The 26,108-nt window shown below is 40.9% G+C and overlaps 1 protein-coding gene across 15 annotated transcripts in view; it reads left to right on the top strand.

Moving 5' to 3' along the window:
* The first annotated feature begins 1,284 nt into the window (after positions 1 to 1,284).
* The window catches only part of nedd4l (NEDD4 like E3 ubiquitin protein ligase), a 50,898-nt gene continuing 26,074 nt past the window's right edge, over positions 1,285 to 26,108 (top strand). For 5 of the 15 annotated variants that reach the window (XM_035991249.1, XM_031317454.2, XM_031317452.2 and 2 more), the window contains exons 1-2: positions 18,691 to 19,953; positions 25,921 to 25,971. In XM_035991249.1, coding sequence (XP_035847142.1) covers positions 18,847 to 19,953; positions 25,921 to 25,971 — 1,158 coding nt within the window. In that variant the 5' untranslated portion in view covers positions 18,691 to 18,846. Of the gene's footprint in view, positions 1,620 to 4,363; positions 4,438 to 11,986; positions 12,069 to 13,753; positions 13,793 to 14,236; positions 14,291 to 18,688; positions 19,954 to 25,139; positions 25,176 to 25,920; positions 25,972 to 26,108 lie in introns of those variants that run through there. The other 10 variants (XM_035991256.1, XM_035991255.1, XM_031317456.2 and 7 more) reach the window with 7 other exon arrangements.

Genomic DNA, 26,108 nt, shown 5'->3' with positions numbered 1-26,108 from the left:
ACTCTAAGTAGCCTACACCACGTGGTACTTTCAGCACATCACCTTATGTGAACTGCAAAAGGTGATCACTCAATCAAAAGAATTAACTCATGTTTCAAATGTAAATAAATCCATCAATGAATACATCATTGTCATTAAAACAAAAGGTTCCTATATCATTGCTTAGATCATTTGCCAAGATAGTCAAAATGCAAAGACATCTTGTCAAATGGTAGTGTACTTTGAAAGTGTGATAGTAATATTGTCCAGTTCCTAACATTGTATATTTAGGCAGAGTAGTAGCCTATTGATGTCAGCCATGGCACACATTATACTAACACTATACCAACACCAATGAGGACACAGGTAACAATAGTTGCAATTAAAAACTTACATATGGCCGGTTTATTGGCTGAAATCATTATTTGTAGACTACATTTTGCAAATAAGACTTACATAAAAGGACGTAATGTTATCATGTCATATGAAACACATTGCACACATTAATAAGGAATTCACATATTGGCACATGTGGTAATCGAACCCTACCCTAACCCATCAATCAGTCAATCAATCAATCAACCAATCCATCAAATAAGTAGCCTACATTGCAAAAAATCTTGGCCACGACCCTGGTAACAACAACAATAACAGCCTACACATTACTGTGTCACGATATGTTTGTATCATTCATGTTTATCGTGTTTTTATTGATTACATTGTTATCCAGTGAGCTACTTCTCTATGCTATTAATCTATATGTTTATGTATTTTCACATAGCTATAACCTTGCTGTTTTAGTCTATTGTTAATATCATTATTTTCACTTACTTATCGCTTGTTTTTATTTAAAATTATGAATGCTGATCTAAATAAAATTAGAGTTCATGTAATTTCCCACGGTGACTCCTGTAACTTTTGCCTCTTCATCGACCTAAATTCGTGATGCGGATCAGATTGGCTGTGTTTTTCCACAAGCCCCGCCCCTGACATGAACGCGCTCAGGACTGAATGGTAATGACCAGAGCGAGTAACCACCTTCATGAGACTAGTTAGCTGGAAATTGTGATATTATATATTATATAGATACCTAAAAAAATCCTAACTATATCAAACTTAGTTGCTTTGCGAGACACAACCTCACACACCCAGAAAAAAAAACACAGACACACCAGCACCACGCCCTCTGCATATTTTATTGGCCGATGAGGAACTTTAGGGAATCCACGTCGCACTTGATTGGTTGATGTTGACAGCAATCACGTTGAATCGGCACACGATTGGCTGAGCTGTTAGGAGGAAGTCAAGTGTCAAAACGTTTCGGGGGATAAGCTTGGAGTTGACAAAAGCGATCTGTTTTAGTTGAAACATTTTGGACACTGTTTTTTTTTATTTCCAGGTTGTGTCCTGGACGGACCACGCTGGCGAGGGTTACGATATCCGGCTGCGAACCGAAGCCCCGTGCCGTGCCAAGGTCTCACCGTGGATTTGACCACCACCGCACGGCACAGAGAGGAAAGTGGGACTTTATTGTCCAAGGCTAGCTAGCTTTGCCAAGCGGCTTTTGTGTGTGTTTAGTGTGAACCGCAGGCTATATGGCTGCGAATTTCGAGCCGATATATGGACTTTCAGAAGATGAGGTAAGATTCAATTTCACCAAAGCTTTGTTATGAAGACATCAGTCATGAATAGGTGTCTCTCATTAGAGATTCAGTCCTTAACAGCAACGCTAGCTAACAAGCCCTCACCGACGATAACATTCCATAGTGATGTTCGGGCAGCTGTCAATTTCCTGCCCTCTAGTCTGCGTGTCCACTAGTTTACCAACATTAATTTCAGTAACAGATGCACCATTTTGCCTTCAGAGTATTGCAATTAAACCGCCCAGTTCGACCGAGCAGGATTAACAGCCTCGCTATGTCCTCTATTTGAATTCATTTATGAACGACTTGTAGCTCCAAAGTGCTATATTGAAAATGAGACATTTTTTTGTGTGGAAGGCTAGGTGGTATGTCAAGCTTAACAACTCTGTCTGACTTATCACCGCTTTTTGTCAGTAATCCAAGCTGTTTGATGGTGAGCTCACCGCTAAACGAGTTGAAAGCGGAGTCATGCACGTCTTAAACTGTCAACTGAGGTCGATATTTCAGAATCAGAATCATATGTTATTATTTATTAATATGAATATTAATATTACCAAAGTACGTTTTCACTTGCAAGGAATTTGCCTTGGTTTATTTGCTGCATAGAATACACGTTTTAGTAAAGGGAATAAGCAATAAGGTAAAGTAACGTTACTGCTACCGTCAAGAACATAAATCCAGAATAGATACCTTAGTGATTTTCTTTTTTACCTTTAGGCCAGTAAGCCTATCATCAATGTTTTTTTTTTTTTTTCACAAATTGTCTGATTTGTATTTGCTAATAATGATTTGTTGGATTCATGTTGACATTTTCATTTTTGAAAAAAACTTTAAAACGTTGCAAAGATACTCCCTTCATTAATTTTGCCTGATGATGGTAGGACCGAAACGTTGCCTTCTATTACATTCATTCTTTGCAAGTTAGACAGTGTGCGGGAGTTTCTTTGCAACTTTTGACTTATACCCCTCCGACGCACCTGTCTCACGTTATATACTGTATGTGCGAAGTTTTTCTGTAATAAAAAACGTTCAAAAAATGAATACTTTGGTGGCCCCCCTGCAGTAACTCTGAGGGGCCCCGGACCCCCTGTTGTTGCGATATGATTCACGATATTGGAGGGGATGATCATTTTTGTATGATTATTCTCATTTTCATTAAAAAAATATAAAAAAATAAATAAAAATGATTTATAATGTGATTTTTGCGAGGATCTTTACCAAACAGACTTTTTCTTTAGTCTGTAGGAAACGATTTGTAGGCTGAGACGTCTCTGCAGCACCACAATACTTAATTCAGAATGGTTAGAACATATTTTGCCTTTAACAAATATTGAGCCACCCCTGCGATTGGGATATTGGACTAGTCCATATTGCGATTTCGATTAAATTGCGATTAATTGGGCAGACCTAAAAGTAATTATGCAAATGTTGTTTTACATAGTAGCACGATAGTCACGAGTCAAACATGATGACACTACTGAGTGAAAAAATAATTTTCTAATCGAGCTGCTGCCTTGTCACCACCTACCTGTCAAACATCATTTAATATTTAATTTTTTTGGATGATTAAAAATAATTCTTTCATGTTTATTGAAGGTTCTCAGAGGAAAATAGGGGCGTGACTCTGATTGTTGAGTTTGTCATCAGTAGGCTAAACTGTCTGTCACCAGGATGCAGGCGAGATTTTTACGTGGCCTTTTTATGCCAATTTAGTGGACATACGTCTTGGTAGATACACTGAACATTAACCCCCCACATATCTGAATGGATATTCTAAAACCCATTACATTTGTTTTACTGACATTTTACATTTTTTATTAAGATCAGACCAGGTAATGATTAACTTTATTTCACAGGTAATGAACAATCTAACTCAGCCAGGGTTTGTGTTTGCGCTGCTTTCTTGATGAGGTATTTTGACTTTCATAGCCCTGTGGTGCCCTGTCTGTCAGTCATTACTGGAGGGGAAGCATGCCAGTAAAAAAATAAAAAAAAATAAAAACACACACACACTGACTGCAACATAGGGGACTTCAGGAAGGGTTGTGTAGTTTTTGGTTAACATTCCTGTTATCTCCACAAGTAATGGTTTTTAAGACAAATGTGGCCCTACATTCCATGAGACATTGCACTTCCTGTGACTATGAGGCAAACATTCAGAAATGTTACACCCTCTGAACAAGGCCATGGCCTAAGGTAACAGCTGGGTTGGTCTGGGCTCCTGTCCCCACTCCCTCCTTTGCTCCATTCTCTAGCACTTGTCATTGTTGTTCAGATTGTGCTAAAAAAAGTGTTGAAAGGCTTTATGTAAATATCATTACCTCTACTCAGAACTACCACCAAGAAGCTGTGTCTCAGTGATTTTACTTTAGACCCCATTTCAAGTTGCAGTCAAGTAGAGAATAGAGTGTGTGAAGCTGTAAACCAGACATGGTGTGTGCTGGTTTAACTCAACGTATAGTTTCTTCTACAGGCGATGCTGTGGGAATTGGATGCATACGCACATACATAAACTAAAAGATCATGTTTTTCTCTGCAATAATTCAAATACATTTTTTAAATGTTGGTGTCATTCAGGACTGAAAGCTTTTCAGATAAAACTCATTTGGTTTCTATGTCAGGGTTATTGACTTGAAAAATGCAGCTTGAAATGTTTGAAATGGCTTGATTGTGAGGTTATGAGATCTTTTTTTTCTTTTTCTCCATGAATTTGATTTAATGTTTTCCTCTTTCTTCTACAGCATGAAACGCGAGTGCTGCGGGTTAAGGTCGTTGCCGGAATTGATCTGGCGAAGAAAGACATCATTGGAGCCAGGTGAGCATCACAGGACTTTCTTTTTACGAAGATGCTGTTTCGTCAGAGGTTTCTTACACTGTTCAGGTGCACTGCCTCTGACATTGCACGTCTTTTACCAAGCTAGTCTTATACTTTAAAGGTCCCATGACATGGTGCTCTTTGGATGCTTTTATATAGACCTTAGTGGTCCCCTAATACTGTATCTGAAGTCTCTTTCCCGAAATTCAGCCTTGGTGCAGAATTACAGCCACTAGAGCCAGTCACACAATGAGCTTTCCTTAGGATGTGCCATTTCTGTATCTGTAGCTATTGAGGAGGAGAGAGGGGGGGGGTGTGTCCTTGACCAACTGCCACTTTGCTCGTTTGAAAGCCAGGATGTCTCTCTCTTATGGGTGGACCAAATTCTCTGGGCGGGCCAAGCAGAGAAAGGGGAGGTAATCTTCCTCCTTATGACCTCATAAAGGGAAGATTCCAGATCGGCCCATCTGAGCTTTCATTTTCTCAAAGGCAGAGCAGGATACCCAGGGCTCGGTTTACACCTATCGCCATTTCTAGCCACTGGGGGACCATAGGCAGGCTGGGGGAATGCATATTAATGTTAAAAAAAAACTCATAAAGTATGTTGGCTGATGTTTGGCTCTCTAAATATGTATTGCCATTTTTGCCACTGTTTTGCAACACACGCTATTTATATGAGAATAGCCAAACATAAGACCAAGTGTAGGACCTGTGTAAATTCTTATTGCTATAGCATCCTCCCCTTTTGATTTAGATGGACTCCTTTAGTCTGTCCTTTCAACATTGGTCAGCACAGTGTTATGCACTTTGACTACACTTCTTTTCCTTATAAAGACCTTGAACTCCAAGTGTTAATCAATGATTACCCACCTGCCTCTCCCATCCTAGTTATAACCACCTCTATTACTTTTTGCCCCAGATAAAAGTGGTTGACTAATAATTATACCTACCACATATTTTCTCACATGAACAGATGTTAAACTTAAATGTCTGTCGGTCTTTGAAACAGTACAGCCTTTTTATTATGCTGTCAGACCTCCTCTCTCCTTGTGTGATTCTGTGATGAAGGGTAACCCACTGTTATCACAACTTTTATGCAACATTACATAATATCCCTCTGTGGAGTTTTTATTTGAAGTCTGTGTTTATTTATGTTTTTGCATAGCTAAGCGCTGTGACTTCTGCTCTCTGAATTTGTAATACCTACTGTACCTCTTTCCGTACTTGCGGTGCTAGAACACTGTGATCAATTAATAGTACACAGAGTGACCATCAAGCACTGCTAAATCAGTAATAATGTTATATATGTGCTATTTTAGACTCATCTCATGAAACGGTGTATGTATGACACGGCAATTCGTATGCCATTATTGGCGTGTTATAAAGACGCATACTCGCTTTTTAGTGTGTTTATCAATGCCGTTTGGCCTCCATTGACTTACATTACCTTGCGATTGCGTGTGAATTTACGGCGTAGGGAGTAGTATGAAACGGCGAAAATCCACGTAGCGAGTTTGGTTGGGGTGGCGGATGGGTAAAACACAGGACTTTCAGCCAGGAGAGCGGGGATCGTTTCCCGTGTGTGGCGTTTCCTCGCTCTCTTGTTTGTATATATCCAACCCTGTTGTTCTTTTCCTAAACTCAGCCATCTCTTTCTTCTTTTCCTAAACTCAACTGTAGCTTTCTTTTCGCGATAACACGTTGTTCTCGCGATAACACGTTGTTCTCGCGATAACACGTTGTTCTCGCGATAACACGTTCTCGTGATAACACGGCAAGACGCGATAACGCGCCACAGTGTGTGTATGTTTACGTCCGCTGTATACAGCGTAGACATACACGCGGATAGCTCAAAATGCGTACAGATAACACGACACTTGGCTTAAGAAAGTCGGCGTGTATGTTTACACAAAGTCATGATGCCACGTTGGCTATTTATGTGCTCTTACTCAGGGGCCTAACTTTAAGTATAATACCTGTTTATTTTTAATGGGTTTATATTAAAGTGCTCATATTATGCTCACTTTCAGGTTCATAATTGTATTTAGAGGTTATATCAGAATAGGTTTACATGATTTAATTTACAAAAATCACCATATTTTTGTTGTACTGCACATTGCTGCAGCTCCTCTTTTCACCCTGTGTGTTGAGCTCTCTGTTTTAGCTACAGAGTGAGACATCTCACTTCTGTTCCATCTTGTTGGGAGTCGCATATGCACAGTAGCTAGGTAAGGACTACTAGCCAGTCAGAAGCAGAGTATGAGGGAGTGCCATGCTAGCAGCTAGGCGAGCATTATAAAGTGTGTTACAAAGTGACGCACATTCGTCACAGAAGTAAAGGCTGGACTACAATAGTGAACAGTGTTTTCTGTTGGAGATGGTAAGTCCCTTTGGGGTGGACTTTGGGCTTTTTCACTTTGTAAACCTATAACATGCACAAAAAGGATATATAACACAATAAAGGAAAGGGAAAAAGCCAAAAAGCATAATATGAGCACTTTAAATGACTGAACCCAGAATGACCAACCATCCCTTCTGCTGCAGATTTGTTTTACCTTCAGGAAGTCGTAGGCGGCCATTCTTTTCAAAGACGCATTTAAAACGGTTCACTGACGTGCTGTTGGGCTTCTCATGGGCATTCCTTGCCAAGTTCCCACACTGGCATTGATGTCATATGATAGCCTATAAATCAATTCAGGTGTACAGGAAGTGTAAATGGGATCAACATATAATTCAGGAGTCTGCAGGTGGAGACAACACGCTTCCTTGAAAGCAAATTCCCAGACAGTTGAACTGATATTCCTGTTCAAGAATCCGCTCTTTGGCCTACAAAGGTTCACTCAAATACCTGAATAAGTCTTTACATTGAAATGTAACGCAAATACAGTACATGTAGCAGTCCGGCAGTAATGCCATCCCAGGCTGTCTAACTGAAGATCACCTGTTATCATTCTTTAACTGCATGCTCATCAGTAACTTCTGCTGGTAAACAGCAAGCACGAGAACGTCTAACCCCTATTTTCCACCGGGCGCGTCTGCGTTGCGTTCTGGAGGCGCATCGGCCCCCGCAAGCAATCGTGGCCATTCAAGTCAATGTTTTATATTCCACCACCCGCGTCACGGCACGTCCCAGAAGCGTGCTTGAAGCGGCTCCGCTAAAGATACGCCCCAGGTCTATTTTCATGTGAGTCACAGTCTTTCGGACAGCCGGGCAGGAAGTGAAACAGGAGAGCATCCAGTCAATTTACGAAAATACACCCCCAATATCGTATATGTTTCCTCTACAACACCACGGACTGTGAGAGATTCATCTTGGAGGTGGAAAAACATAATAGACACCACCGATCCTTTAAGGATAAGGACAACGCCAGAAAAGGGAAGGCATGGAGTTTAATTGCAGGAGGGCTTAGAGTGGAAGGTAGATACTACTAGCTTAATAAACATGTGATTGTTCTTTCAAGTACTTGTCCAGGGGAAATCCGGGTAAGAATAGTTTAGATGAGACACAACCCATTTTGAGCAAAATTTTACTCATACAATCAGAATTAATTATGTTATCCCAGATACAGTGTAACAAAAAAAACTTTAAACTGCACTTTTTAATTATTTGGTATCTGGCTGAAATCGCAATATGACTAGTGTAAGCCCCATTTAAATTTAAACACTGTCCCTACTGCTGTTTCCAGTAATGCATTGTATCTGAGCTATGAGAGAGCGGACGCTGTCGGAGAACAAGCCTGGCATGTTTGGCCCTGTGTCAGTGCTACTGACGTGCCAGAGTGCATGTGTTAGCATCCTGATGCCGTGCTGGCAGGACAGCTCAGCCTGGCTCAGGAGAAATCTGAACTGTAATGAAGAAACACTGAATGAGGTCTGGGTGTGTGGCTAGCTACCACAGGAGACAGTGCTGACTTGGCAGTCTGTCACCTCATAAGATGCTCAAACAGTGCTGGCTTGTTCTTTTCTTCTTTTTGCTCTAAACCTGTTCCTGTTGCTGATAGCCCATATTCTGTAATACTGTACAGCTACTTTGATCTATTGTGTTCTGCTCTGTTATTTCGGACTAAGTGAAACACCCCTGGGTTTCGGTTTTGTTCAAGTGAGGTTTTGATAGAAACTTGAGGAACTCGCATGCAATCAAACAACAAGTGGACCGAGCTAGCATTTGAATCCAGCGACCCATGCTAGCTTTTATCTCCCAGTATTGACATGAAGTAGCCTGTCTCCCTCAGCTGGATTTTTGTTGATAGAGGGAAGGAGACAAGAAGGAGTCTCAGTGCAGTCGAGATACAGTAGGCCCATTGTTTTAGTTTAGTCACAGCACATCACAGACCCACACAAACGCACAATTAGAGGCTGTGGGGTTCCTGGAGACGTTAATTAATAATCAAGCAACAACGGTTTTGCTTTGGGTACATTTGCAGCTCATTTTGTTCTTTATATTTCCCATCCTTTCCTTCCCTTTTCCTTTGGCTCCCTCTCAGCAACTTCCTCAAAATCAATGTAAGGCTGCGCTTCAACTGGCAGGCCAAATCTAATTTTGGATATATCCATACTGGAATAAGATTGCTGCTTATATCAAGTCTGGATGGCAAAAAATCCCCTGGAAACTGATTATGGCAAATCAGATTTAAAACACATTCATAGATGGTTGAAATGTGATTTTTCAAAATCAAATTCCTACTGTGTGTGTGTTACGTCTAATGGCCGCAATCAAAATGTCATTTATTGCACAGGAAATGCAACACGCAACACTAACTTCTTACCCAGAGCATGGGAAAAACAACAATTTAATAAGATTCTTTGGTGTTACCTGTGAAGATTGAAAGCTCTGTGCCACATCAGACATTGTGATGTTGTGGAGTTAAATGTTACATCTCTATTCTTCATGTGGCCTGCAGCTTGCTTTTTGACTTCCACATTGGAGAAACGCATCATCTGTTACCTTTTATGTATATACATTTAGTGTTTCCACACTATACAGTGGATGTGTGTCCTCAAATAACTAAATAACTGGAATAACTATGCACATAATGCAACAGATGGTGTACGCACATTGATAGAAGTTATTTCAGGACACACAGCAGATAAGGAGAAAAGGGCAGGGAAATGGAAGCTTTATGGGAAACTTTGGCACCTGAATTAGATGATCGATAAGTCAGTTAATCGATTAGGTGAGAAATTGATCAGCAACTCTGGATCACCGAATAATCATTTAAGTAAGGTTTTGGACTGTTGGTCAGACAAAATGAGACATTTAATGAAGTTAACTTGGGCTTTATGATATTGGGATGGGCATTGTTTTTTACTGTTTTCTGATGTTGATGCAGATGTTCTGATGAAGACCAAACTATTAATCTACACTTGAAAATGTAATTGACAGATTAGTCAATAATTAAAATAATCATTAGTTGCAGCCCTACTTTAAAGTCAGGTATTGAATTGGTTTCTGAATTTGGATGTTGTGGTTAGATCGCAGCAGGAGTGAGCCAGGTTAAAAATCATGACTTACCTTGGAGTTTCCCATCCACTTAGCTCCACAGAAGTCCAATCTGCCCTCAGCAGTCATCTTCCTTTCCGTATCCATTCAGAGCTTTTTTCTGTTGCCTACTATCAAAGGGTTATACAAGGCAAGTACAATACAGAATCATGTGTAAAAAAACCTTCAGCCACCACGTTGTTTGTGTTGACAGTGCCACCTCTCCACATACTACATGCTTTATGTAATATACACAAGAATAAATGGCATTTTTATGGACAGAATACAGACAACAGGAATACATAAGTGTGTAAGAAATGTAATTGCAACAAGTAGCCAATCACATTTGTAAAAGTGATTTTGTTGTCCAGGTTTGGTTTTAATGTAAAAAAGTTTTAAACAGGAATGTGTGTTAGTAGTGAAGTTACTGATTCAAAAATGTCCACTGTCACCACACACACACACACACAGCCTTATGAGAAGTTTTCCTTCTCAGGGAGGTATTTGGAAAGGCTACAACCTGACACTGTACCTCGTGTTGCCTGTTGGGACTGAGATCAGTTGAGTAATTGGTGTGCCTGGTGAATAGTGCAGCTCTGCCGCTATCCAGAACTAACTGGAGATTTTCTACCCTGTCAGCACCTTCAGATAAACCAATTGGCTATTTTTAAATAGCACAGTCACATACTCTGCTTACTATTTGCACTGCTCACCTCAAAATCATTTGCAGTTTTTATTTTTAGCACTCTGCTTTGTCAATAAGACATTAGTGCCTTATCTCACAATACCCAAATGCAAGCAGTTTTTATCTGCTGGGTTGTTGGTGGCAGACTCAGGTTTCAGGTCTGGAAACAAGCTGTGTGTCAGAGTGTAGGTAGCCTAGCAATATGGGCTCTGGCACCTGTGTCCACAGTTAATGATGTTAAATTGGAAATGGGAAAAACTAAACACACTAGGCTGTACCATAGACAGTATATAAGAATGGACCAACAGATCCCGTTGCTATGGACGGAGACCAGTGAAGGATATTAGAAGCACTTTTCCGGTGAGCGCTGAGCGTTACTGCGCAGCCTCCAACTGAGAGAGACGATGTAAATGTGACGTGAGCAACCTGTCTGAAAGTTGTATGTCTTCTGGTAGCTGTGCCAAGAGAAATCTCATCATTCCTAATCTTGCAGAGACGGAGAGCGTAGGTATATGTAAGGAGATAACATAGGCATGGGATAATTATTGCTAACTTAAATGCTAGTTAACATTAGTAATTCAACTTAAACAGCTAATGTAAGTCAAAACTGCCTGTGAGCTTCTCCTGTACTATACAGTAATTCCTCTACTATGCGACAGTAAGTCCCGTGGTTATGACACAATCGTTAGCCTATTTTTACAAAAACGTCTGCTACGGAGCCATAACGTGAGATACAAGGTAATGGAGCCTTTTATACATTGTTGTGTTTCTTTAGAAATAAACAATGGACAAATAGAGTTTTTAAACGCTTCAGATGTATAGTTATTTGCTGTCAAAGTGACGCCAAAATGAATGGCAGTCAATGGACTGCTAACGGCGGGTGAGAGCTAGGTAGCATCAAAATGGCGCCATAGGATCTACTGCTTGTTGACAGACGCTTACCCCCTTGGGTTGTACAGATTGTATGTTATTTCCCTTTTAAAGACCTAAAAGTGTGTCTTAGTACAGAGGATTAAAAACTGCCAAGTACTTAGTTCCCACTTGATGTCTGGTCAGATTTGTACTTTTTAGTCAGATATTGCCCAATTTAACCCACCATTTTGTTCATGGTATTTTGGCTTGCTTTCTTAAGTGGGGAAAAAAGATTTTAGAAAGATATTGGAAAAATATTGTTTTTGGTATTGGTACTGAACTGTACCGGTATGTATCTTGTCAGCAATGCTATCGTACATTTTTTAAATATTATCTAGGAAATACTCATATGACTGTGGGGAGCAGATTTGTACCTGTGAATTTGCTCAAGCTGTTACAAAGTGAGAACTGTGAAAGGCTCAAGATCCCTTTTTCGCCACTAATTTTTTTTAATTCTTCTTTTGTTTCTGCAGCGATCCTTACGTCAAACTTTCCCTCTATGTTGCGGATGAAAACAAAGAACTTGCCTTAGTCCAAACAAAAACCATTAAAAAGGTAAGTCATAAGGTAAGAAGAAGTGACTTTGATACATGCGTCTGGAACATAATGCTGCTCCTTCCTGGGTTCTGCACAGACCTTTGGCTCGTAGATTCACACCTAATGATCTCTTATGTGTTTGCACCGTACCAAATTGGCCACTCCTGCCGCAGTAATCTCCTCCCACTCACCTGTACCACGGATAAACCGCACAGCTACTCAAATGTGGCTGTTGTTCACTTCCCTTTTTGAATCACAGATTTGAGATCACCCTATCCTTCTAATCCCATCCCCAACACTTTCACCACCTTTACTTCCAATCAAGGTAATCATATCATCTTATGAGATAGAAACCACAGGAAGGCACCAGAAGGCAGTGCTTCCTTTTCTGCTCAGAGGAGGGACATTGGGCAAGCTCTTTTCTCTCAGTGGCCTATTTTTTTTTCACAGCAGGGGGAGCTATTACTTGCTATTAGTGTAAGCTCCATTCAGAGGGTATTTAAATGATAAAGGGCTGTGATTTTAAACCAAATGTTTGTTTCTAACATTTTGGAATGTTTTGGGCTACATGGTTTAAAGTGAAGTCTGTAGAGCTCTGCGTTACATGTTGTTCACATGTAATACAGAACATGTAATGCATGTTATTCTGCAAAACATTTTATATAATAATTGGGTGGAACCTCGATGAAGCTGTTTGCTTATAACACTGTAAAGTAGCCTGACTCAGCTTATATCTTTTGTAAATTTCTCCTTTCTTGCTAGTTAAGGTTAGCTACATGTAGCTGCCAGCCAACCCTCTGCTGGAGTCGGGCGGCTCAGGCCTCCATGCAGGCAGACATATGCTGCCAGTGGCCATGGTTGCCTTGCTGGATATAAATAGCTGACAATGCACTGCTATGTGGAGCAGAAAATGAAGCATCACTGCTCGCCCTCTTTTATAAGCTCTGTGTCTTTAAGTGGGACACCTTTTGATGGCATCTTTGTCATTTGAGTTGAGTGTGGCTTGTGGCAGGATGGCATGAACAATGATAACAAATGAAGAGTCAGTCTGAGACTAACATCAGTAACTAGAAGCAACCCTGATCCTATAACACATACATTGATATTTGGCGTATATTTCTAGAAATTTTCATTATTTCATCAAGAAGAATTTGACAGATTTTGGGGTTAAATTGGCTTTTTTTTAGGGCACCGGGTTCATTTGTCTCAGCAGTTGTTTTAACTGAGATGCTATTTTATCGCTGCCGTAAAATGTAAAGTGTTTATTAATCAGAGTGACTTGTGAAATTAAGGCTTCATTGACATCCTAGTGTTTAAGTCATTTCAATCACCGAAGGAATTTTAATGAGATGTGTCACATAGTTCTCAGTCCAATAAAATATCAAATGTGTGAGGCAGAAGGAGAGAGTCTGTGTGTCCACACACTGAGCTGATTCATCCAGAAAATGGATGAAAGTCCACATTGCTGTTGATTTAGGGACTAATGCCAATCTCTGGGACATGTTGTTAGCCACAAACCTCCTCTAACAACGTAAGAGGATCATTGACACACAAGATTGAGCCTAATTTCGCAGTATGGCTCAGAGTTCGATAGGTTTCATACATCTCTTCTGTTTTCTGTGTGAACTAATGACATTGTTTACTGTGCTTTAATACGCAATTAATTATTATCAATCTAACCACGTCTATACTTTGTGTTTCAGACCCTCAATCCCAAATGGAACGAGGAATTCTACTTTAGAGTGAGTTCAGATTTAGAACTCTTTGTGTGTTTTATTATATGTCAGATTCCCTGTCTTCCTGCTACGATGATCTGTTATTTCACTTGTTTACTCTAGAGTGGCAGTGTCAGAGTTGTAAATCTTTGGATGCAGCTTAACTGAGACCGGAGTCCCACCTCCTCCACTATAATCAAACAGACCATATTAGACTCAGAAGCTTAGCTACATGCGTATGATTACTCCATTGGTTATGTATAAAAGAATTATAGTTCAGCCCTATGTTTTGAAGATTCGAAGATTGACTACCTTCTAGCCACAGTAGTCGTGAATTATTGTTACACAAAAACAAGCAGGCAATTGCCTACAAAGTGTTTGTATGCATGTACATCTACATTGGCTTTGTATGCCACATAACCACTGGATGACTGCTGTGTAATCTCCGCTGTCATTTTGTTGCCAACACAGGTGTGTCCGCAGAATCACAGGCTACTCTTTGAGGTGTTTGATGAAAACAGATTGGTAAGATTTACACTTCATAACCTCTTACCCTTTACTCCCTCTGCATATATTATGCATATATTACGCATTTAATTTTTTTTTTCACCAGCAGTTGATTTATTTAGTTCCACCCACTACAAACCTCATGTCTCTTTTCATTTACTTCATGCAGTTTGTTTCCACTTCAAGCTAAGTAGACATTGTACCGTTTAAATAACATCTCATCTATTTCCCTGGTGATAATGGGCTTTCCAGTAGTACTTTACTTTTATGGTTTAGTCTCAGTTATGCCAACAAAAACATCCATGTGGTAGGGCTGCACAATTAATCGCAATTTTATCGAAATCGCAATATGGATTAGTGCAATATCCAAATTGCAGGTGGGGCACAATATTTGTTGAAGGCAAAATATGTGTCTAACCATTCTGAATGATGTATTGTGGGGCTGCAGAGACGTCCCGGCCTACAGATCCTATCCTACAGACTAAAGGAAAACATCTTTGTTTGGTACAGATTCTTGCAAAAATCACACTACATGACTATAGTACATTTTTATTTGTTTCAATCAAAATGAGAATGATGATCCAAAAAAATTGATCATTCCTTCCAATATCGTGAATCATATCGCAATCGCAACATCAGTCAAAAATAATTGCAATTTGACTAGCCCTACCATGTGCCACCAAATAAAATGTGATTATTGCAGAACTAAAATTGGTGCACACTTGTATTGTTTTCTATGCCATTTTTTTCCCCAGAATCGGCTTTCATTTCACCACAGGGATCATTAACAACCTGGTATAAATTGTATTGACTTTATCTGCACCCCAGTGTTTTCACAGTTTTCTTCTTGTGAGCTCTCTGACACATTGCCAGATTTGATGTCACAGGATTTCAGCTGTAGGCTCTCAGTCAATAGAACTCAAGCAAAACAAATACATTGCTGTACACATGGACGAAATGTGGACAGAGGAAGTGCACGGCCTGTTTATCTGCTGGTTTCATCTTTCTACTTTAAAGATTTAGTCCACTAGCAACTCCTACATTCCTCTTATGTAAAATTTCTCAGATTTCCACCAAAGACGAGAACACTAGTTTCATTGACTTTTGAAATTAAGCCTGTTGTAGGTGCTCAGTTGCCATGACAACTAGATTGAATGTCTGCACAATGTCAAGAGTTGCAGCAATTAAAAACATCACAAGTAGGTCTTGATAATCGTTTCACTAATTCACGCTTTTGCACAACCTTCACCTTGGCGAACCGTCTTCAGAGGAGACAGGGGCGAGTGGAATGGTTGTTCACATAATGAAGACATTGTTCTGTATAAGAAGTGAAAAGGCTTCCCCCGAAAGGAGATTAGGACTGCAGTGATATTTGCTTGTATGACTTCTCATTAACTCTGGGGTCTGTGTCTTGAGTTTGATGTTTGATAAAACAAACAGTGGATGCAGCTCAACATAGTGCTGATGTTCTTGGCTGGATAAAGCACATTCTGTCTGGGCCTCGCAGGTTCAGGAGGACTACTGCTTTTGTGCATAGAGCACTGATGTGGGAGGTCGACAGATTTGAGCTTGTTGTCACACCACATTCTGCAGCTTTCCTGATAACTTTGTGAAGGGAAGGTACATTGTATGATTAATTCTCATTCAGTCACTTCAATGTGCATGTTACTGATAAAATCAGTGCATACATTAGAGTGTGTTGTGTGCATGTTCGACAGAGGGGAATTGCTGTTGCTCAGCCTGCTAAGAAAAAGGCAGCTCCAATTTTTCCCTCGGTACAGTGGGAGCTCTCTGCTGCCATATAGAAGAGGATGACACAAGAACAGCACAGCACCGACAGCCTCAAGCCCGATCCTCTCCTTATATGTCTGAGGAGGCGCTTTTATGTCTATCTCTAGGTACATGCCAAGGCAGCTCCTCCACCACTGGCCAGTATTTCTTTCAGGGGGCTGCTTGTTCTCTTACATCCATTAATTAATGGTTTATTTGTCTGAAGAGATCAAATGTTTGACTAAACTTGTGCTATAGCATGTATGATAGATTGTGGTTCACTTATGTACTTGGAGAAATGCTCTAGGTACACTAAATGTCAACTAATGCAAGTGCCTACAAAATATAGGAGAGCGATACATACGAGACTGACAGCTAACATGTAAATTTAATGATAGGCTGAATAGACCTACAATACAGTGTAGTGCTTTGTTTAAAGCAGGCATGTTATGTCATTTGGCAAGTTGGGCTTGCTGCAATTGGACCACACATTGGCATTTTGTTTCTTTTATACAGAACATTCTCCATAACATTTCACACACATTTATTGACTGTGCCTAACACTGTAGGCAGTGTGTCATCGCGAAGTGTAACTGGCTGCCAAGCCACGATTTCTCCTCTACAGTCTTTTTGTTTGGCTGTTTCTCTGCCTCAAGTCAATAAAGCTTGTCTCGTTGATGCCCTCTTGTCCACAATGGAGAACTTTCATTATTTTGTTTGTTGCATTTTTTCAGTCGTTTGGCTGCCAGCTTGTTCAGCTAGATTTTTTTAAAACCGATAGGGTGACACACTAAGGGCTAAACCATAGGTCGAACCAGTCATAGAAGTGGGAACAACTTTTTGGAAGATACAGTTCTGAAAGGCCAAATTATCATAGGGGCTTTATCAGTTCTGTTAGTGGAGGCAGATGGATTGGCCACTAATTCTGGTCTCAGGGCAAAGTAGCCTCAAACCTCTTTTTTCACATGCGGATCCACCGGTGAATCACAGCAGTATAAAGAATGCTCTCATGGATGCACAGTGTGTTGTGAATATCTCTCTGTTTTATCATGTACTGTAGCAAAATACATTGCAAGTGCTTAAGCATCATAATTGGTGTGCCTGATTTAAGCATTGCAGACTAGGATCACAGCTGAGTCGTATCTTGGGCGATTTCTGGAGGCAAACGGAGTGGCCTATAAAACCACCAGACAGTTAAGTGTTTGGCTGTGTATGGGAGACAGCCTAGTCTATTCTGTTTGAAGAAGACTTGGATATCTTTCTCCAGAGAGGACTATGCTCTTTGCCTTATCAAAGCTGCAATCTGTCAGATATATTTTTTTTTCTGGTCCATTTTTAGCAACAACTTCCTTATGCTTCTTTTTTTTCTGATCCAAGCTACAAGAAGTAACAGGGCTTAATTTGTCCTTCAGATATGTTGGTGAATTTAGCAATTTATGGAGACCATTTAGTAAGGAAATCTTCACTTCCTGTTGTGACCAGTGCACATGTTGAAAAAGGATATGGATGTTATATTGTGCGTTTGTATACAACAGATTTATGGGTCTGTTCCTCTTTCTTTCTGCCCTCCCTCTCCAGGGGGGGCATGGCGGGGTGCTCTGCCAAGTTTATTTATACAGCACCATTCAGACACAAGGCCATTAAAAGTGCTTTACAGGGGTATAGAAATACATTAAACAAAAAGAACAAGCAAATAAATAGTTAAAAAGAAGTTATGTATCTAATTTATTGGAAACCTGCAGTAAACAATATTGTTAAAAGACAGTTTTAGCAGACCTCCGGTATTCAAGAAGCTTATTCCACAGGTGGGGAGCAAAGAAACTAAAAGCTGAGCTCAGGCAGATCAGTAACAGTAGAAAGGCTGATGTTAAGTCATTACATGAATGAAAAGATAGCGTAGAGGTCATATTTACAGTAATGTTTTAAGATAAGTTTCTTTAGTTACCTTTTTATTGATAAAGACAGTGGTGTTGTGAAGAAGATATTTAGTGCTACTACAAGAAACTGTACTACACTTTGATACTCACAATGGCAGTTTTAGGTAAAGGAATGAAGTGGGAGGTAATGTCAGAATTAAGAGGTAACTTACTTGGTTAAAAACTACCAAACTGCGTAGACCAAGGAGTGAGAGTATTATTGAGGGAAGTGGGCTGAGGTTAAAAAGAGGTCATGTAAGTGGAGGAAGGGATGGACAGTGGTACGCGGGGTGTGTATGTGGGGGCCACTCGGCACTTGAGGGCAGCATGGGGTTGTAACAGGAGGTGCTGGGGCCATTTGTGGTCACATGACTTACAAGCAACTCACTGTCACCTCGGAAACCAGGAGCGCCGGCCACTCTTATCCAATCATGTCAGGAATGCTGGCTGTCACTCGGCTCAGGCTATTTCTGCTGTCTGTCGCTAGTGCTTGGTTGTGCTAAGAGTATGGCATACAGTGATTCTTCTTCCCCCCCCCCCCCCCCTCAACCTTCTTCTCTTTAGCCTCCACTCTGCCACTCCTTTAAGTGCGCAGTGTAAAGTTGTCAGCTCTTTTGCAGTGGCTGTTCAGTTTTTGTGGTGTGACTTCTTTCCTCCATACAGTTTACTGTGGAAAGAAAGTTGTGGAAGACACTCCGAGAGGGTGGGAGTGGGGGTAGGCGGGGTGAGGGAGAGTGGAAGAAAAAAAAGGGGGGATCAGTCATCGAGCCAGCCAAAGGAGAGAAGTGGGCGACACTAAGAGAGAGAGGCTGGAGCCAGAGGAGAGAACCAAACAGCCAGTCAGAGAGAAAGTGAGAGGGAACGGGAGCTGTGGGACGGGAGGTGAAAATGGCTCAACGTCTGCGTTTGTACTTTGGCTCAGGCCGCAGTAACACAGCCCCGGAGATACTGGAAGGAGACTCTGATGAGCATCAGGGAGACAATGATGTGGTCACTGCGCTCCGCATGCAGCCGCCTCCGGTGTCGATGCCTTCTCTGGAGCTAGCTGCGCAGCATGCCCCACCAAGAGCTTTGCGGCCGGAGCCTTCGCTTAAACGCAGCTCCTCCATGTTCATACCCCAGCTTGCCGCCTACGCTGAGCCTCGGCCCACCAAGAGCTCCTCCATGCACATCTCCCTCCAGCGTTCCAATGGATCAAGTAATGGAGATTGCCGTGGTTATGCTGATGATGTCCCGCCACCCTGTTATACTCCTCCAGGACCCGCTCCTGCCTATACCGAACCACATGTCCAAGCAGATGTTCCACGACACCCGCCTCCTCCGTACAGCCTAGATACTTTAAACTCACAAACTTTTCTGATGGAGCCGAACCTGCCCAAACGGAGGGTCTTTAGTATTGGCTCCAATGGCCATACCCTGTATAGCAGAGGCCAACCTGGTATCAGTGTTGGTGGTATTAGTATCCAGAGGAACTCTCCTGACGGTTCTGATATTCAGCATTTCAGAATCCACCCTTATAGTGGTACTGGCTGGTCTGTCCAGCAGCAGAGCTTGGACCAGTGCTCTGTTGTTAATGGTGGAACACAGAGACTAGTGTTTCAGCTCCAGCAAAACCAGAACCAGAACCAGGATCAGAGCCAGGGCAGGCAACAGGCTGCTGCATCCCAGGAAGAATGCACAGATGTTGCCTTTGCCAGCTCAAGAGGTAGCCATGTAGTGCGTTACCCCAAAATTCGATTGGAGAGAAGCTCGTCTCATCAAAGGCTGTTGATGGAAAATCAACACCAGGAAACTGGGGCAGATAGCCAAGCTGTAGAGGTGAACCAAACAGACATGGAGAGAATAGAAGCAAGAAACCAATCTAATGGCTGCACTTTCAAAATCAGTAGGGATTCTTCCAGGAGGCAGCCTCATTTCAAGATATATTTTACCCCAGGCGGAGGTGGAGATCAGGATGTGTGCCTTGGCAATGATTCAACATGGAATAATCCCAAGGTAAAGATTTTTGGAAAACTTAACCCTTGTGTTGACTTCGGGTCAAATTGACCCGTTTTCAATTTTTGTTTTATATCAGAAAATATGGGACGTAGAAATAAGTGCTGAAAATGTGTAGAAGAAAAATTTTACAATTTAAAACGTTGGAAAAAGCAAAAACAAACCGTGAAAAAAAGGCATCGAAAAAACACAAGGGTTAAGTCGAACTGAAAAACTTTTTAAAATGGAAAATGATTTTGTAAATATTGCAATGACAGTTGCCAGTGAGATTTACAGGCCTTTTTAGTTTTTAATGAAGAAATTAATTTGAGAATGAATCGTAAACAGTCAAAACAAATAGTGGATGAGTCATCTCGCTCATATGACGTTTAGTTGAACACATGATATCTTGTATTTAGTGTAGCCAGAAGAAGGGGGTGTTTAGTAGGGATATGGGTATATTGTGGGATGTCCTAAGTATTTCACATGCAATTTGTTGCTCACTGAATCCAGCCCAGTTGAGGAGAGATCCGTATGGTGCAGGAATAGGGTGGTGACATTCTGGGAAGTGAAAAGCACAGACATGGTTGCTGAGCTTAATCACACACATTGGCTTTCTTTCACTTCACAACTACAAGACATTTAAAGTTTTACACATATCGGCCAATTCAGTCATGAAAGGAAACCAGGAACGGGCTTATGGATGAATGGATAGTTTCTCCCCATGCACTTGTTGTCTTCTGTTTCACAGAAATGTGACTCTTGAGTTTGGTAATACCCTTAACTGCAGCCAGTGCTGGTGAGAGTTGGCGGTTTCTATCTTTAGTCTGTTTCTAGTGTGGTTGTTGATTTTGAGAGTGGGCAGACGGCATGTCTTCTTTGGCTCTCGGCTGGTATGGATCTGTATCATCGCAGCTGCTCCATGAGTGATTAGGAACGAAGATGTCATTACGGGCCAAACAATGATCAAAAGGTTTAACACGCTGTGGGTATCTATGTTTCCTGAAAGCCTGAAGTCTTGTGATGGTGCTGTCTGTTCTCCTTCCACGTATAGCCCAAGCTTTGAAAGCAAAAAAAGATCTAAAGGTTGCACTTTTATAATCAGTGTGTCATATTACTGTACCTAATTTTTCATTCACAAGCTTCTTAAGATACTTAAGATAAGGCTGTTAACTTACATAGTGTTGTGTGCTTTTCCAAGAAGCAATAGATTGCAGCTGTGTGTGTCTGCTTGTGCGTGAGAGAGAGAAGAGAGTACACATGCATTCACAAGTCTGTTTACATATACACCTTGGACATTTGTGGCTCCCAACCTTTTTGACTTCTGACTCTTGGATGTCTACTTACCCTGGGGCCTATGCCAGGCTTATGTCACAAGAATAACTGGATTGTATTGGATAAACCAGTTACTCTTGTATTATGGATTTAAATAAAATACTTCTGGTTTTGTCAGTCACAGAGTCGGAAGACCTGTGGCACAATTAGATCTATGATGTGATTGGCTTGCAAAAATTGGCTGTTCTCCACTAATGCATATATAATCTTAATATATTTTAGTCATATTTCTGACAGCCATACTGGAATGCTTTTTGCACACCTTCTCCTTTCCCTACTTATTATTATTTTTTTAAAGATGTGGTGTTGTATTACCTCACGGCATCCCGTTTCTAATGCAGCAAGGAAATCCTCATTTAGACCATAATGACAGGTCTTCCCCAACTGGTAGCCTGGAGTTGGAGTGCCCCTTTTTGTGTGTGTGTGTGTGTGTGTGTGTGTGTGTGTGTGACCAGTTTCCATTCACAAAGAGCTCTTGCAGGCCACTGGGTTTGCTATATTTACCTGAGATTTGGGGGGGGGACTCTTTTTTATTTTGGTCCAGTATGAGAGGGGTTCAAATGCTATTGTTGTGAAGGGCTTTTCTCTGTCATCTCTGATCTCTGAACTCTGATACAATGCATGGCATTGTAATTCAGTTGTGTCAGCATGGAGACTGTTGAGTAGGTGAGACCTTTTCACACTTCAGTGCCAGCCTGGACCCTTTCCAGGTTTCTGTATATCATAAACTCTCTGTCTATTACCACCTCCTCATAAATATCTTCATGGCAGTTCTGTTGAAGTTAGCATTGCCAATTTCCTTTCCTTTACTGTCTTAAAGAATCTGTTCACCCAAATAAAATAATAATATTAATTAAAAAATTCTCACTTACCTCTTGGGGTATCCAGGCATGCTGATAGTTTTGGTTTTTATTTGTTTGGGTCCAACACAGGTGAAGCATTAAAAATAATATTTAAAAGACAGCAACATCAACATAAACAATGTCTATGAAAACTGTAGATAATGTGCTCTGCGAAATATCGGAGCGTTAACGGGGACACGTTTCTGAAAAGGAATGCTGCTTGTCAATGTTTTAAATTTGTCAATGCTGTGAGCACCACTGATGAAATTGCATTCACCTCTACTGTACTGGGGTTGCGGCAGAACATTTTGAGACAGATTTGTAAAACCTCAAACCTATCTGCATACAACTAAAAGTATTTGAGAAAGGTTTTGGGTTAACTGACCTGTTTGGGTTTTATTCTCAAACTTTTTGAGCTTGTTTTACAGTCCTTCATTTGCCTCTTACACTCCTCATCCCTCCTCCTTCTGATGGTCGTTAGTGGCACCCTCCCTCTCCGAGTGTAACCTGGCCCTGGGAGGCAGCTGCAGGCTCAACTGTGACCCTTTGATGACTCTGCAGTTATATCCCTCTGCGTACACATACCCACAGCTTAAAATGCTTGTAATTGTTAAGGACAGAAAAGAAAACGCCATGTGTCCCATGGGATACTGCCATTGCTACTGACTGTCTCATAGGTTACACGCTACAGTGCGGCTATGTTTTATAGCAGGGGTGTCAAACTCATTTTCACTAATGGCCACACTGAAAAAAGAGAATCACACCAAGGGCTGGACATGTAGAGTTTATTGACATGCTTTTGTTACTGCATGTCACTTTTTTTTAACATTTTGGTAGCTTTTCCTAATTTTTGTTGTTTTTGTTCCGACTTTTTTGTGGCTTTCTCAGACATTTGTCACCTTTTTTTGTAATTGTTGCTTTTTCTGACATTTTTGTACGCTATTTTTGTTGACATAAAGCCCTACAAAAGTCATCAAAAGAGTTCCTTAGCCATCATAGAATTTAGCAAATCAAGCAAAACAATGATACAACCTGTTTCACAGCCTGAATATGAAAACTCTGCTTCTTCTGGGGGAATTTCTGAGTCTCAGAGTCGGCAAATCTGCCATATTCTGCTTTGAATGTCACGTAATTGCAGTTTTAAAAAACATTTTCCTGTGTTCTTGGTTTGGCGCACAACTAAGCGGGCCAAAATGTATTGTGAACCCAAATTGATATAGGGGCCAGATCTAAATCTGCAAGGGGCCGGATTTGGCCCACGGGCCTTGAGTTTGACACATGTGTTTTATAGGGTCAAGCATGTTAGCCAGTAAGATTTCCAGGTGAAGATTAACTCGGTGCTTGGCTGGTTAGGGAAATCCCTAGAGCATTAATTGTAATTCAGAACTGTATTTATACAGCACTTTTCAAAACAAAGTGTTTTTTATTTACAAATTCACATCAGGTCAACACATGTGAAAGAGTAATATGATACTATCAGACTTGTGCTTTCGCTGCGCTCTCTAGTTAGTTAGGGTTAGGCTTATGATTGACTGTTTTGAATTACTTGGGATTATTATGCAAGAAGTAAATGAATTGTGTAGTTTGGGAAATGAAAGCAGATACTTAAGATAAGGCTGTTAACTTACATAGTGTTGTGTACTTTTCCAAGAAGCAATAGATTGCAGCTGTGTGTGTCTGCTTGTGTGTGAGAGAGAGAAGAGAGTACACATGCATTCACAAGTGTCTGTTTACATGCCTGTGCATTAATAACTCAGCGTTTTTATGTGACCCATTTGTAAACTTTCATCATTGAATTAACTTTTTACTTCTGATGATCAGAATAAACCAGTGTGATTGCTGTATACATTAACTTCATACTAGCTTCAGTCTTTCTTGTTTTTACTACATTACCTAATTTCTGACATGGCAAAACAACGTGTGATGAGTTTTAAGTAGGGGTGTCACGATTCTCCGAATCCACGATTCCATTTGACTTTCAATTTTAACGATCAATTTAAACTTAAACTTCTTTTTTTCCCAAGTGATGGCTTGCCATCTTAAGAGCCACTAGATGGCAGAGGGTATTTTACAACAACTGTTTGAGTTTCTCTGAGTTTACAAGGTGCAATTGAATGCCCCATGAGTTTAACAAAGGGCCCCTGGATGCACCTTGAAGTCGGAACCCACACTTACCCTTGGTTGTTTGTTTATTTAACTCACTGGAAGGCAAAGTCTTGTCACACCAGTGACTTCGTGGAAGTGGGAGGATTTCCCAGTTCTGTTGTTGCACCATCATCTCCGGCTCGGGCAGTGGCCACGGTGTCTGGAAAAGTGCAGGCTACCGGTAAACAATGTTATGCTGTGTCTTTACCTGCATGCTACCCGCTGGTAAGCTACGCTGTGTTTGTTGATGTGTTTTGTTTTTTTCTTCGGATGGCACAAGTAGGCGAGGGTGGAGAGAGAAAAAAATACTGGGTGAATTGCTGATCCTGCTTTTGATTCAGTAATCAAAATCATGAACTCATTTCGATCAATTAAAAATATAAAATCGTGACACCCCTAGATTTAAGGAAGTGCTAAGGACTAAAGAGATGGCTTTGAACCTTTTTTACATACAGTTTTGTTTCAAAGCTCTTTTTTTGCTGACTTAAAGTTAAAAAGGGACTCCAAATATGAAATGCCATTGTCAAATTAAGTTGATATACAGCGTTCCCCACACTTAAAAATTCAATTGGGAATTGTCTCCATAACTACATACTGAACTGTTATGCCTGTGCTACCTTTGTGCAGCAGTGAAGCAACTTTTACAGATGCCAGACCATTGAAAATGTCTTCAGTTGTATTAACACGTGTGCAGCACAGCAGACTCCCAGGTTGCTCCTAAGTCTCCGACAACCCACAGGTGGACCATAACTCAAACTGAAAAACACTGGACTAAAAGTGTCACGCATTGTTTCAACTCAGCCTTTCCTGTCAAACCAGTGTCAACAAACAAATATCATTGTTAGTTAATGCCTGTTGTCTAAATCAGTTGTGTCCCACACACAGGCTACTTCCAAGAATGGCATTTTCCATCTCACACAGGTAATCATTGCTCCTACTGGGGGCTGCTGCTGTGCAGCTCAATCATCATCAATTCCCCCCCCCCCCTTTTCCTCTCGGTCTGCATTCATTACAACAAAAGGATGGACAAATCTACAGGCTTCTTAAATCTGAAACAGAAATTCCTCCCTGGTTCACCCCTGTTGTCACATCTATCCTTCTCTTCCTCTGTCTGGCTGACTTGGCTTCAATCTGGTGGCAGTGGGTGCTGTTTTTCCTTGCTGGGTTCAGGGGTTCTTCTCCTATGAAATGATACTAAAGGCCTGTCCATAAATAAAACCTTAGTCTGAGCCTTCTGCGATGGACACTTGTGGAAATCAAATCGGTAGAGAAGATTAAAAAAAGAAATTGCCTAATAAGCCACAACAAACTAGCCCAAATATGATATGATAATTTAAGTTACAGGTAGAAATTGCTCAAACATAACATTGCTCTTTCATCTGAGATTTTCAGATCAATACAGGTGTTCATTAAAAAAAGGCTAGAGGTTATTTATGGACAGGGCTGTCCATGAAATAAAAATCTTTGTCTCTTTTCACTCTGTCTGTGACAAATAAAAACAAAATGGTGCTGGACATTCTGGTGCATTACGTAATTCACCTCAACATTGTGGTTTTTCCCCTCTCTTTCCCCTCCTGGAAATGTTGGTATTCCCCAGACACACTGAAAAAGCGGTTACTTTTTTAAATGAAGCTGCTGAAGGTGACCCTCTCGTTTTCTTTTCCAGACCAGAGATGATTTCCTGGGACAGGTTGATGTTCCTCTTAGTCATTTGCCGGTGAGTAATTTGCGTGCATGTGCGTGTGTGTGACTAACTGTTTTGAATACTCAGCTTTTTCTTATCTTCAATTTTGCTCCATCTGATTAACCTCTGTGAAGGTTAGACAAAACTTGTTTGTGTCTGTGTGTCTTGAG

The sequence above is a fragment of the Sander lucioperca genome, chromosome 14 (assembly GCF_008315115.2).
Source record: "Sander lucioperca isolate FBNREF2018 chromosome 14, SLUC_FBN_1.2, whole genome shotgun sequence".
Classification (NCBI taxonomy): domain Eukaryota; kingdom Metazoa; phylum Chordata; class Actinopteri; order Perciformes; family Percidae; genus Sander; species Sander lucioperca.
The sequence above is the reverse complement of the archived record's forward strand: the minus strand, read 5'-3'. Positions and strand labels throughout refer to the sequence as shown.